Source organism: Rhodotorula paludigena (genome assembly GCF_050403205.1).
Source record: "Rhodotorula paludigena JCM10292 DNA, Rt_paludigena_JCM10292v1_ctg6, whole genome shotgun sequence".
NCBI classification, from domain to species: domain Eukaryota; kingdom Fungi; phylum Basidiomycota; class Microbotryomycetes; order Sporidiobolales; family Sporidiobolaceae; genus Rhodotorula; species Rhodotorula paludigena.
This window is the reverse complement of record NW_027481452.1, coordinates 239,827-253,220: the sequence shown is the minus strand read 5'-3', so window position 1 is coordinate 253,220 and position 13,394 is coordinate 239,827. Positions and strand designations below refer to the sequence as shown.

Here is a 13,394-nt window from a genome sequence, read left to right as displayed (position 1 = left end):
TCCGCGCCGCTTGAGGCCGTTCCGAGGTATAATTTGTGCAAGAAGGAGTGCGCTCTGCACTCTCTCGTCCGCCTCAGCTATACCCGCTCGGCCACCCGCCCGCGTCTCGATGACCCTGCTGGTGCTGCTGCTGGTGCTGACCCGGTGCTTGAGCCCCGAACGGCGCCGCGAACGGCGACAATCCAGGCGGCGCACCGCTCGCGCCGACGTGCTGATGCAGACCGGCGAAGGCGGTCGACAGGCCGGGCGACCCGCCTGAGCTGGCGAGGTGCTGCGCGGGCGGACGGGCCGGCGAAGAGAAGTGCGGGAAGGGCGCGGCGGCGGGCCCAGACCCAGTCGCGGGTGCGGGTGCAGCGGCAAAGGCGCCGCCGTAGAGCGCAGAGGCGGCGACGGGCGGCGGAAGGCCCGCGAAGGAGGATGAGTGAGGCGGAAGCGGCGGTGGCGCGGGAAGGTGCGGATGCGCCGAAGGCCAGCCGGCCGCGTGTGCGGCGGGACTGCCGTGCGTCAGGTTCGGAATCGACTCGAACGAGCGCGGCGTGACTGGCTGCTGCTGCTGCTGGGCCGGGTGCCCAGCCGGGGTGGCGAGCGAGCTGCCGAGGAGAGGCGAACCCGCATGGCCGCCAGCGGGCGCGGGCGTCCAGATCGAGTGCACCGGGTTGAGCGAGGGCGAGCCGCCTCCTGCAGGTGCGAGAAGCGACGGGCCGGCTGCATTGTTCGCAGCGCCCATGTGGCTCGACGACGGGCTCAGAATGGGCGCGCTGGAAGGCGAGTGCGCGCCGCCGGAGAGAAGCTGTTGTCGGAGGTCGGCGGCTGTACGTGCGGGACTGGCCGAAGGAGCCTGAAACTGCGGCGTTGTGCGAGAGAGACCGGGTGGCGGGCTACCGAGGCAGGAAGGCTGTCAGCTGCGACTCGCGAAACGAGACAGGGGCGGGCACGTACATGACCGGCTGAACCTGCGGCTGGCTAGACGACCTGCTGCCGGGGTAGACGATTTGCTCGTCGTCATCATCGTCATCCTCGAGGTCGCTCAAGCCGTCCATGTCGATCTTGTCGGCGGCGTCGATGCGCATCGCCCGGTCAACCGGGTCGTCTTCGGTCACCTGGTCGAGCATCTCGCCGTCGTCCTCGTCGCCATCGCGCGCCTCTGCAGCATCTCCAGCTGGCGCGATGTGCTCGAACGAGATGTCGGCACCCGGGAGGGCCTGGTCGCGCGGGGTGAAGACGAATGCGCCATCGACAAGCGAGATGCGCGTGAGCTGGACATACGAGAGCAAGCCAGTCAGTCGGCAGTGACATGAGTTAGGATCGTGGGAGATGTGCGCACAGGCGACTCAGCGAGAATGAGCGCATCCTTCTGCCCGTCGGCGACGCGCATGAGCTGCTCCTCATTTGGGTGCACATCTCGTCCAACCCTCCTGATCTCCCTCGCACTGACCGCCCCACCATCTTCTGTCGTCCCGCCCGCCGCAGAGCCCTTGAGGCCACGACGTAGAGGCGCGAAGCCGAGGAGCTCGACGTCTTCCTCGAGCCAGAGGCCGTGGTCGAGCAGCTGCGTCGGGAGCTGCTCGAGCGGAAAGGCCAGCTTCATAGCATTGGAAAAGTCGGCGTACGCGCTCCACAGCGCGTCGAGCGCGCCGCGCAGCTCGGCGAGCGATGTGCGCCCAGGCGGCGTCCCTGCGGGAGCGGACGAGTGGTTCGTCTCGCCCGAGGACCCGAACGAAGCCGGCCGCTGCGCCTCCTCGCCTTCTCCCGTGCTCGTGCGCCCGCGCGCGCCACCGCGCTGCGCGCGCTTGCGCTCGCTCGCCTCGACGCGGGCCTCGACGCGCGAGAGGTACTCGAGCTGGGCGACGAGCCACTTGGTGACAATCCGGATCGAGGGGAGCGCGCGGCGCAGGGTGGCCGAGATGTTTTGCGCAGGGTTTGGCGTCGATTGCGGCGAGGCGGACGACGATGCGGACCGGAGGTTGGCCGTATACAGCTCGATCGTCTCGGACGTGCTGACCGAAAGGAGCGTCGTCATGAGCGCGACGAGCTGGGCGATGCACTCAGGCTCGAGGTTCGTGCGCGGACTGCTCGACTCGGTTGTCGGAGCGTTCGCTGCGAGAGTCGAGCCCGTCTTGGAGCGCGCAAGCGAGGCCTGACTCGCCGACCGCGACATGCGTGCGTCCCAGACGGACGAGAGGGAAGCAACAACGATGCGTGTGACGACATCCGAGGTGAAGATGCGTTCGGCGAGGACGGTGCGGAAGAGATCGTGGCAGCGGCTGGCGAGAGGAGGGAGATCGGCCATCCTGTGTGCAGGAAGATGGTCAGTACGCTGGTGAAGGGCATGATGCGACGGGACACACCTCTCTTTCGTGAAGAGAATGCCTTGCAGAACAAGGAAAGCGGCGAGGAACTTGTCGCCCTCGTCACCCTTGGGCTCGCCGCCTTCGGGGGCGAACCACCGTGCGACGGCTTTATTGAAGGTGATCTGAAGATTCGCACGGGCGGTTGTGAAAGGTGAGCGAACGCAGAGCGCGCGGTAGTAGTGGTAGACGGATGACACGGGATCGGCGGTGTACTGTGCGAGAACGGCGAGCTGGTTGGAAGGGTTGCCTGCAAAGTTGGCGGTCAGCAAGATCGGTCGAAAAGTGAGAGCTGCGAGATGTACCGTTATCGGGCATCAACAGCCGCGCCTGGTGGTAGCACTCGGCCGCCTTGGTGTAAGTCTTGACGCGCTTGTCCTGCGGGCCGCCTGCTCCACCCTTTCCGCCGCGCCTCCCGCCGTCCTTCTTCCCGCCAGCGCTCGCAGCAGCCGGCGCGACACTCGATTCGTTGTACAGTTCGGAGTACCGCGCGAGGTCGCCGAAGCAGATCAGGGCCTTGTGCGCGAGCGGCAGGACGGCTGCGCGACGGGCGCGGCGCTCGTCTTCGTCGAGCTGGTCGAAGGGGACTTCAGACGAGCTCGCGGCGTTGGGCAGACCGTCGCGCGAGTCACCGTCGGTGGACGACAGGAAGCTGCTGCGGACGATCCCGACCGCGCGCAGCTCGTCCGCCTCTTCCGGGTAGAGGCGGCTCGCGAGGCGCCCGCAGAGGGTGCGCCAGAAGTCCTCCTCTTTGCTGAGAAACTGACGGAACGAGTGGACGAGCTTGCGGCGCGCAACAGGCCCGACGGCGGCAGACTGGACCTCGCCGCCACCGCCACCGCCTCCGCCTCCGGTTCCGGCTCCCGAGCGGCCTTTGCTGCGGTGCGCTTTCGGCGCGGCGGCGATCTGCTTGTCCAGCTCGGCGAGGCGGGCGCGGTACGACTGGATGAGGGCATGTGCGGTGTCGAGCCAGAGGAGGTTGAGGATGTCGAGCTGCTGTTTGGTGGCCGAGGTCGACGAAAGTGTCGAGGGTGTGCGGCCGAGATGGGTAGTCGAGCCGCTCGCGAGACTGGGCGAGAAGATGATGCGAAGATAGGCTTTCCTGAGTCTGCATTCGGCGGCAGGCTGCTGTCAATACAAGCAAGTGCGGGCATGACCGGAGGAGGCTGAGACGCACGACTCGCGCTGGAAGTCGAGATCGCGGTCCCAGGGCTCTCTGCGCTTGACGAGGTTCTTAAGCTCGAGTGCCAAGCCTTTTGCGTCCCTGCAAGAATGACCGAAGTTGAGGTCAGGTGGGGGGGGTGAGCACAACGAGCGAGCGAACGAGGTGCGCACCTGATCTGCGCGCTCGTGGCAGAGCTCTGAAGCGTCCTCGGGTCCCTCGCGGCCATCTTTGCGGGCTACAGTTCGAGCTGTCGAGGCGATGAGGCGCGAGTAGCCGAGGAACGACAAGCAAGCGAGCGAGCGGCGTGTGAAGCGGCGGGAAGGGCAGGAGCGCGTCTACCGAGACTTGCTCGACATTTCTGGCGCTCTTGCGACTCTCTGGCGGCGAGCAGAGCGCAGCGACGACGCACAACCCGCGCCTTTCGCTCGTCTCGTCCTCCCCTTCCCGCTGACTCGCCGCGACGCTGTCCTGCTGCTGCTTAGCTGCTCTGGCCGGACTTGTTGTGATCTACTTGCCAGGCCTACAGGCCCGCACGTCCTCGCGAGGCTTTGTCTTCTTCCGCCGTCTCCTCATCAGCTCGAGTCGTTCTCTCCTCTTTCCTCTCTTCCCGCTGCGCGAGCGTGGCTGCGACGATGCCCAGGAAAGGCAAGCAGCCCGTAGCACCGCACTCGAGCGAAATCGACGAGCTCGCGGACGACCCCGCCCTCCAGCCCTCGCCTCCCGATCCTTCGCGCCTCGCCAAGCCGCGTGCGCGCTCGTCCAAAGCCAAGCCCAAAGTCAGCAGCGCTCCCATCCGGCGCACAAACTCGTCCATCAAGCCCTCGCTCTCGCGCAAAGGCGAGAGTGTTGACCTCGACGGGGTGTCCGGCGTCAGGTCAGATCCCGCAACCGCCCTCGACCGCTTTCGCTACCGTGGCCCGCACCCCAAGCCATTCTCCGAGCTCGTCACTGCGTCGGAGGATGCCGAGCCGGGCGCGTCCACCACTGCTGCTGCAACGGCCAACCACAAGCGTCCTCGCCCGCCAAAGGAGCTGTACGACGACCTTGTCCAACCTCTCGAGAAATGCGTTCGCTCGAGCATGTCGAAGGAACCTCCAGCAGTCCCGAATGCTCGCGTCGAGGGTGGCGAGGAATTTGTGCTTGCGATTCCCGACTTTGATTCGGACGGCGAGCCCATCTTCGAACCGGAGGACCCAGCCGCTGCCCCGATTCGACCTTCTCCTCGCATCCCCGCTGACTCCGCTGTGAGCTCTCCAAATCGGGCACACTCGTGCCTTCCTCGCTCGCCTTCTCGCTCCGCGAATCGCGCTATGTCACCAGCCTCTCCTGGGCGCGCTTCGCGCAAAGCCCGCACGCCAACTCACTCATCCCCAATCCGCCCGCTCCCGTCGTCCATCAACCTCCCCGACGAGGTCCTCGCGCGCCTGCAGACGCGCCGCTCTTCTCCTCTGTCGGCTGACCCTCCTGCTCCCGCCGCCGCCGCGGCGCCGAGGCGCTCGCGCACCTCGAGCACGCTCGAGCAGCCTACGTCGAGCTCGCCGCCTGCAGCACCGCTCGGTGGACCTGCCCGTGTGCAGGCGCAGCTCGCGCGGTCGACCCGTTCGCATTCGAGCAAGGGCAAGGGTGTCGTCCCACCGCCAGCGCCAGCACCGGCGACGCCCGAGCCTGCTGCCGCGGCAACGGGCGGCACGCAGGTTCCGCTCACGGTCGAGCAGCAGAGGCAGGTGCAGATGTTTGTGCGCGAGATGGAGGAGCTCGAGGGCGAGGCGTTCGAAGCGTTTGGCGAGACGCTGCCGGGAGAAGTGCCGGGCGAAGAGGTGGACGATCCGGATGACACGCTGTGAGCTTACTATGGTTCCTCGCTGCGTGCCGTCGATTGACCAAGCTTCGGACTTGTCGCAGCGTGGATCTGATCTTTGACCTGCCGTCGCCCGTCAAGGCTTCCGCCGGCACCGATGCGCCCCACGAGCCCGAGCCTCCCGCCCATCATGTCGCTTCGGGCGATTGCAATCGTTCTCAATTTCAGCAGCAGCAGCAGCAGGGCCTTTCGGCGTCGGCCGACGGCGACGCGATCGCGCGGCGCTCTTCTTCGCCGACGGTGGCGCCGGCTCGCCCTTCCGCTGAAGCTCCCACCAGTCGCTGGGGCGCGACCTTTCTCGACAAATTCCAGCGCGCACCGAATCCGCCGCCCGCGCTGCCCAAGCCCAAGGCGCCCGCGTCGTACCGCCTCGTCCCGCTCTCGATCGAGGGCGTCATCTCGCACCTGCGCGCGGTCGCGTCGTCCCCAGCCGGGAGCGCGGGCGCGCGCGCCGACGAGGTGCAGTACCTGCGCGGCGAGGTGACGCGGCTCGCGGGCGAGCTCGCGCTGCGCGACGAGGCGATCGGCGCCATGTCTCGCTCGCTGCGCGCGGCGGACGAGCGGGTCGGGCGCGCTGAGGAGCGCGAGGCGGCGCTGCGCGAGCGGGAGGGGGAGTGGGGAGAAGAGCGCGAGAGGTGCAGGGCTAAGGTGGACGTGCTGCGCGAGGTGAGGAGGGGCCTGCTGGGCGAGGTCGCGGAGCTGAGGGCGAGGGTCGACGACCTGGAGGGGCAAGACGCGCGTCGCAGCTCGTCTCCTGAGGTCCGGGCTGAGAATGATGAGGGGCATGGCACGGAGGTGGACGAGCTCGACGAAGGCGACCACGGCAAGGTCGAGGGGAAAGTATCGGCGCAGGACGTCGACGAGGACAAGGGAGCGGAGACGGCGTTCGAGACTGTCTAAGCGAGTGCATTGCAGTGCTTTCCCTGTTGCTGCCTGGAGAGCAAGAGACGGCGGCGAGTGATCGAGGGCGCTGTTCCGCGCGAGAGCCAGAGACGAGCGTGCGGGTTTCCGACACTCGCCTCGACGCCTCGTCGCCGCGCTGCTGCCGGGCCAAGGCTGCGCCGGGCCTCAACAGCCACCTAGCCCGCGTGTCTCGCTGTCTGCAGCGCTCTCTGGCGGTGCGATCACCGTGTGAACGCGCGTGCCCGCCTCTCCGCGTCGTTGCTTCGCTGCTGGCTGCGGGTGCATGGAACTGCCGCAGAGCAAAGCAGGGCGACGCGCGTCGCTCCTCGTCGACCCAAGTGCGCCCAGCACCGCCCCTTGCCGGTCCTCCCGAGCTGACGCCTCCGCAGGTCCAGCGCTTCCCTCGTCGCACACCTTCTCCGTCCCGCCGTCGCCCTTCATTGCCGAGGGATCCACCACCCCGCGGGTGCCGCAGACACCGCGTATCGGCGGAGCGTCGGGTGCCCACCACCTGCGCAAAAAGTCCGACACGACCGTGTCGCCTTCGCTCGCATCGTCGTCGTCCTGGTTCAACATGCTCGGCTTCGGCCGCAAGGACTCGCGAGACCGCGGCAACGGTACCTTGCCGACCTATGGCAAGCGCCAGAGCAGCGTCGCACCGCGCCCCTTCTACTCGGACTCGGGTCCCGGGCCAGGACGAGGGGGCGGTGGACCGCTCATTCTCCTGCGCAACATCATCCTGCGCCCGGTGTACCTCTTGGGGCGACGAGGCCCGCTCTTCCCCATCGTCGGCTTCCTCGTCTTCCTCATCTTCTACCTCACCTACTCGACGTCGCCCTCGTCCCAGTCCGTCAAGCTGCGCGTCCAGGGCGCCGTCGGCCCCTACATCCCGCAGCGCGCCGCCGACGCCATCCGCTGGCGCGGCCAGGGCGGACGCCAGCAGCACTTTGGCTCGGACAATCTCCACGGCGGCGGAGTCGGCGCAGGGCGGCTCGCGCCGCTGCGAGCCTCGACGGCCCGCGCGCTCGACCCGCGCGAATTGCCCGCAGTCGGGCAGGACAGCCGCATGCCGCTCGTGGACGGGCAGCCGCACCCGATTCCGGCGCTCATGAAGAAGGCTAGGAAGGACTGGGACGACCTGCAGGCGCGGCAGAGCTCGACGTTCAAGCAGGCCGTGCGCGAGTACAAGCGCAGGTACGGGCGCAACCCGCCCAAGGGCTTCGACAAGTGGTGCGTTCGCGTCTGTTGTTCCTGAAGGATCACGCTGAGTGCGTGCGCTGCAGGTATGCCTTTGCCAAGGCGCACAAGGTGCTCCTCATCGACGAGTTTGACCTCATCGACAAGGACCTCCTCATGTACCGCGCGTTCAAGCCCTCCGTCTTGCGCAAGCGCGTCGACCACCTGCCGACCATCATGGACACGACCTGGACGATTCGCGTCGAGAAGGGGCGCGTCCTCCGCGAGGGCCCGCTCGCGCACCACGACCGCGCAAAGGGCGTAGAGTCGCTCATGTCGCGCTTTGCACACTTGCTTCCCGACATGACCATCATCTACAACGGGCACGACAACGCTCGTATCGCGGTCGCTGCCGAGGAGCGGACACGGCTGGAGGGACTTGCAAAGCGGGGCGAGTGTACGTACTCGTACACCTCGTTCAGCACGTCTCCTGAATTGACCTCTTCCTCATGCAGACGATGATGACGAGGAGCCGCCGTTCGAGCCCAAGGAGCGCGGGCCGTTCCCGAACTGGGGCTACCCGATCTTCTGCCCTCCGGACAGCCCGGCCCGCGAGCTGGGCTTCGAGGGCTACGGCTATCACGCCGACCTCACTGCGACTGGTTTCGAAATGCCACCGCACCCGGAAGGCGCGAACGGCTCGCTCGTCGCCGATTTCAAGGGCTACATGGACGTGTGCTACGCGCCGCACTACCGCCACACGCACTGCACGACGTCCTGGGTCTTCTCGCACCACCCGACGCCCGTCATCCCCATGTTCACGCCTGGTGTGCAGACGACTTTCGGCGACGTGCACGCGCTCATCGTCGAGCAGCTCGAGCTCGAGGCGAAGCACGACCCGGCATGGGAGGAGCGCCCCTTCACATCGCTGCAGTGGCGCGGGCAGACGTCTGGGCCGTTGTGGGAGGCGACGACGCCCTGGCGCACGACGCAGCGCGCGCGGCTGCACCTCCTCTCTCACCAGGAGGACGGGCGGCGCAACATCACGATCACGGACGAGCGCGACGTGATGCGCACGATCGAGGTGCCCAACTATCGCGTCAACCCGCTCTTCCTCGACACGGGCATGGTCGGACCCGCAGTGCAGTGCGTCAAGGAGGACGGGACGTGCGACAAGATGTTCGAGGTGTTCCAGGGGTACGACCGCAGGCTCAGCTTTGACCGCGCGAGCCTGTACAAATACGTGCTCGGTACGTGCTGCCCACGTGCTTCTCGTCAGAAGCGACGACCGACGCCAATTCTCCTCGCAGATGTCGACGGCAACTCGTGGTCCGGTCGTTTCCGTCGGCTCATGCTGTGAGCTTTTCTCCTTTCCCCAGATTGAGGCGAACGACTGACCTTTCTGCGGCCAGCTCGAATGCGGCAGTCGTCAAGGCGACGATCTTCCCCGAGTTCTGGACGGTTCGTGCATCCACCTCTCTCCCACTCTCGCTCCCGCTGACTGCACCTCCCTGACACAGGACTGGGCCATCCGTGAGTTTCGAGGAGACGAGATGCTGGCTTCATGCTGCTGACAATACTTGCCTGCAGCTTGGCTCCATTTCATCCCGATGCAGGTGTGTAGCCCTTCCGAGCGTCCCTGCTTTCTCGCCATGCTGACACCCCCTCGCCGATCCAGGTCGACTACGCCGACATGTGGGACATCATGGCCTTCTTCCGCGGCGGCATCAACGGCGAGGGCGCGCACGACGATCTGGGCAAGGAGATCGCGCAGGCGGGCAAGGAGTGGGTCAAGAAGTGCTACCGCTGGGCGGACCTCGAGGCCTACCAGTTCCGGTGCGTCTCTGCAGCACTTTGAGTCACTCTCGTAGCGATTTGCTGATTTCCCTCATCATTAGCTTGCTCCTCGAGTACGGCCGGCTGTACCAAGACGAGGACGAGCCGGGCAGCAACGACTTTACGGGCAACTTGTGCGTCGCTGCCTGTCTGCTTAGGCCCGCTGCCTCTCGTTCTCGGGCGCTTCGCTGACACACGCATGCCGCTCAGGGATATCGAGCCGCGCTGGAACGGGCCCATCCGGCTGCAGTAAGCGCTGCACACAGTAGTTTCTCCGACAGTGCTTTCATCCCTAGAGTTCACGATTCGTTCATCACCGCTTGCATTGGCATCTCACGATTGTTGCGTATTGCCCGTGTGCAGGCTTGACGCCGACAATGGCCAGTCACCCTGTGGTGGCCGACTTCGCTTGATGGCCTGACACAGCATTGCGGGGCTGCCTCCGAGACTGACGACCTTCATGGCTCTAGCGACGGGGCAGAGGTTGCTTTTGCAGCCTGTCATGACCGGCTGATTACGGCGAGGGGACCGGTACGAACTGTGAGTGTAAAAGGGCGTGCGTCGCACGACGACCGCCGGCCGTCCTCTTCGCGTCTCACCTAGGCATGCCTCACCCTTACTGTGCCGTGCTGCACTGGTCTGCACGGTATCGGCTCTCTTGCGCGGAATGCCCTAATCCTCTGTCTCACGCGCAGCTCCTGGCTTGCCGCCGCTGCTCCGCTTGCAAAGCCCGGTCGCCTCATCTCGCCTCGGTGGTGCACCTGGTTCATTTCTCGCTTTCGCTCTCGAGCCCTCCTATTCGTGGCTTCTACTGGTCCCGGTCTTCGCTCCGGATGCATCCCTCGCGCGACGTGGGGGGTGTCAGATTGATGAGGGAACGCTCATGTCGGTGCGCACGGCTCCCGGTGGGAGGTTGCGAGAGTGTAGGATCAAGGATCACCGCAGCGGAGACAGCTGACAGGCGCAGGTGGAAGAACGACGCGCTGACTGCGTGCTCCAGCTTGAGAAGGCCGCGACCCAGCCATACCGTCGCTCCGGCGGTCTGTGCGAAGCCATTGATGCTCATTCGACGTTCTTGACATCGCCGTGCGCTGTCAATATAGGAAGAACGGTGGCGGTACGCAAGACTTCATTCGCCTGCCGATTCCACCCCGCCTCCTTGTCCGCTTCTCCGCACCTCCCGGCGCCGTCGATCATCAGACACAAGTAAACGTCTCCACATCGCCGGTACCGGAACCGGGACGCGGGTAAAGCTGTCGGCTCCCGCATGGAAATGAAGCCGCCGCCTCATGCGCTAGTGCGCGCAGATCCTTCTTCCTTTCCGATGTGGGGCCGTGTTTCTTTCGCTGTGTCTCCTCCCAGCATGCGCTCTTGCTCCTGACTCTCCCACTCGCGCTCCCGCTAGCTATTGTGGAGCTCAGAAGCATGCTCGTCTCGTCCCTCGCCGCGCTTTTCGCGACGCTCGTCCTCTCGTCGTCAGCTGCAGCTGCGCCTGCGTCGTCGGCAGCTCCCACCGACGGACCCATCGTTGACCTGGGCAAGTACGGCAAGTACCTAGGCACAGTCGAGAACAACGGCACCGTACACAGCTGGAAAGGTATGTCTCCTCCTTGTTTTCTCCGTCTACGCTCACGTTCATCACTCCTGACTCCTTCCATTGTGCAGCGATTCCGTATGCTGCTCCTCCTGTTGGCGACCTCCGCTTCAAGGGTGAGTTGCGGCACTTGCACCCAGTTATCGTCCTTTCGCTGACGTTGCTCGAGCTCCTCCAGCACCTCGCCCGCTCGCACCGCAGAACTCCACGGTGCAGGACGTGTCTGCCGACTTTGACGGCCAGCCGACCGCCTGTGTCCAGTTCGGCACGACATCTTTCGTCGGCGTGAACGCCGGACCTGGTCAGGAGGACTGCCTTAAGGTCCGCTTTCCTCCGCTTCACTCGCCTTTGTGCCCTTCTCACTCTTCCTTCCGTAGGCCTGGATCTGGGCTCCTGCTGGAGCCAAGAAAGGAGACAAGCTTGCGGTTCAGGTGTACACGCATGGCGGTGGCATGCAGAACAGCCAGGTACTTCTCGCTCGCATTGCATACAAGACACCTGGGCTAGACCTGATGTCAAATCGCGTCTTTGTGCAGTCCCCGAACAACCCATTCGGCGATTTTGTCGGCCAGGACAAGGGTATCATCGCCGTGAATTGCAACTACCGCCTCGGATGTAGGTCCAACCTGGTTGTCATGCCATGCAGAAGGCTACTAACATTTCGCGAATGCAGTGCTCGGCTTCTGGAACAGCGAAAGCGCAGCGGGTGAGGGTGAGACGGCCAACGTTGGTCTCCTCGATAGTCGATTCTGCGTCGATTGGGTGCACAAGAACATTGCTGTGAGGGTTTCCCGTCCTCTGAGTCAATGACAAGACCAGAACTGACCTCGGGCCAACGTAACACAGGCTTTCGGCGGCGACCCGAACAACATCGCCATCTCGGGTCAGAGCGGCGGCGGCGGTGCCATCATGACCCAGCTCATCCTGTATGACGGCAAGAAGCCCAACTTCCACAAGGCTATCCCTCGCAGTATTCAGCAGTACGCTGCTTACCCGGTCAAGGAGCTTACGGTACGCTGGTTCGCTTGTGCCCCGTCAGCGACGCTTTTTTGACCGCATCTCTGGGCATTGGCAGGCTCGCAATGATGCTTTCGCAAGCTCGGTCAATTGCACGACTTCGGCTTCGACGAAAGAGGGTGCGGCACAACAGCTCGCTTGCATGCGCGCTCTGCCGGCGGAGACAATCCGCCTCGCCGCACTCAACTTTAGCCGGACGACTCAGGACGATGGGTCCGCCCCTCTCTTACAATGATACCGTCATGCAGTATTCTGACGAGTGACCGTCTGCAGCTTCTCCTGGCCGGGCTGGCTTCCGTCTATTGACGGCGAGACGTTGACGGACCAGCCGTCGCGTCTCTATGCTCAAGGCAAAATTGCTAAAGTGCCCGTCATCGGTCCGTTGCGTTCATAAGTCCGTCCAGTGACTGCAGCGACTGACTCAGTTCCGGCAGCTGCGCATGTCACGAACGAGGTCGTGCGCCTCTCGCCCAACCCGAGCACGAACCAAACCGCGCAGGCTCGCAGCAGCATCGGCCCGCTCATCACCGATGAGCTGCTCTCGGAGGTTGCGCGCATCTACCCGGAGCCCATCGTCAATGCCTCGAGGGACACCAACACCTACAAGGGTAGGTTTCGCTTTTCTGCTCCACTGACTGAGCATGGCCTGACTGACACCGTAACTGTGATCAAGACGCCGTTTTCCGCTCTTTCGGCCTGTCCAACGACTTCCTTGCCGATGGCGGCGCCTGGATGGTCGCTCGTGCGCACGCTGCGAAGGGTCTGCCGAGCTACATGCTCCGCTTCAACTCTCCGTGCGTGCATTTCTGTGTTTCAAGCTCGCCAAATGCTAGTACAACTCACACCGTGACGCTCCTTGCAGGGAGCCCAACCCCAACTACGAAGGCTGGTATGGCGCTTCGCACTCTTCGGACAGCGCGCTTCTTCACCTACTTGATTCTCGAATGCCCTCTTACATGATAACACCTGCACAGACTACTACCTGCAGAACGCCACCTCGAGTATGAACGCAACTGAGGCTGCCGTCGCTCACGAGTGGCGCGCATACGTTTCGAGCTTCCTCAAACACAGCAAGTGCGTTCGCGTTCACCGCCTCCCGTGCGTTCTTGCGTGCCTTTCCGCTCACACACCTTTTTCTTGACAGCCCGAACAAGGCCAAGCTCTCGACTGCGCCGACGTGGCACATGGCCTCGGACGAGTACCGCTTCCTCCCGCGCCTCGTCATCTCGCAGCAGCTCGAGGCGACGGCCGACCCGTCCGCGCCGACGACGACGGGGATGGAGATCGTTCCTCCCAACGAGTGGGACCGGCTCATGTTCTGGCACTTGAAGAACGTGACGGACTTGACAAGGCAGTAGTTAGCCTGTCTCCTCGCGTCGCAGCTCCGGCCAAATGTCCTACAGATACCCCTCCCGCGGCGCCCCTGCCTCTCTGTCAGTATTGAATCAGTATCCACTCCTTGCATGAAATGCACTCACGCGGCATGTTGCGTTGACC

At 64.7% G+C, this 13,394-nt stretch overlaps 4 protein-coding genes across 4 annotated transcripts; 3 read left to right on the top strand and 1 right to left on the bottom strand.

The window, feature by feature from the left end:
* Nucleotides 1-73: 73 nt before the first annotated feature.
* Nucleotides 74-3,739, bottom strand: JCM10292_003103 (uncharacterized protein; the record flags this gene model as incomplete). The annotated part of the gene is made up of 7 exons (XM_076646827.1): nucleotides 74-878; nucleotides 940-1,256; nucleotides 1,325-2,291; nucleotides 2,349-2,598; nucleotides 2,654-3,456; nucleotides 3,526-3,612; nucleotides 3,684-3,739. The coding sequence occupies 7 exons, from the start codon at nucleotides 3,737-3,739 to the stop codon at nucleotides 74-76; spliced, it is 3,285 nt and encodes a 1,094-aa protein (XP_076507588.1).
* Nucleotides 3,740-4,145: 406 nt separating this feature from the next.
* On the top strand, nucleotides 4,146-6,271 carry JCM10292_003102 (uncharacterized protein; the record flags this gene model as incomplete). Its single annotated transcript, XM_076646826.1, has 2 exons — nucleotides 4,146-5,353; nucleotides 5,416-6,271. 2 exons carry the CDS (start codon nucleotides 4,146-4,148, stop codon nucleotides 6,269-6,271), a joined length of 2,064 nt encoding a protein of 687 aa, XP_076507587.1.
* A 286-nt stretch (nucleotides 6,272-6,557) lies between these two features.
* Nucleotides 6,558-9,539, top strand: JCM10292_003101 (uncharacterized protein; the record flags this gene model as incomplete). The annotated part of the gene is made up of 11 exons (XM_076646825.1): nucleotides 6,558-6,612; nucleotides 6,664-7,504; nucleotides 7,558-7,907; nucleotides 7,966-8,700; nucleotides 8,761-8,806; nucleotides 8,863-8,911; nucleotides 8,971-8,983; nucleotides 9,041-9,066; nucleotides 9,129-9,286; nucleotides 9,349-9,420; nucleotides 9,497-9,539. The coding sequence occupies 11 exons, from the start codon at nucleotides 6,558-6,560 to the stop codon at nucleotides 9,537-9,539; spliced, it is 2,388 nt and encodes a 795-aa protein (XP_076507586.1).
* A 1,172-nt stretch (nucleotides 9,540-10,711) lies between these two features.
* On the top strand, nucleotides 10,712-13,255 carry JCM10292_003100 (uncharacterized protein; the record flags this gene model as incomplete). Its single annotated transcript, XM_076646824.1, has 14 exons — nucleotides 10,712-10,883; nucleotides 10,952-10,996; nucleotides 11,059-11,201; nucleotides 11,258-11,347; nucleotides 11,417-11,495; nucleotides 11,554-11,660; nucleotides 11,727-11,891; nucleotides 11,956-12,110; nucleotides 12,171-12,274; nucleotides 12,332-12,505; nucleotides 12,571-12,691; nucleotides 12,760-12,812; nucleotides 12,872-12,971; nucleotides 13,042-13,255. The coding sequence occupies 14 exons, from the start codon at nucleotides 10,712-10,714 to the stop codon at nucleotides 13,253-13,255; spliced, it is 1,722 nt and encodes a 573-aa protein (XP_076507585.1).
* Between the last annotated feature and the right edge of the window lie 139 nt (nucleotides 13,256-13,394).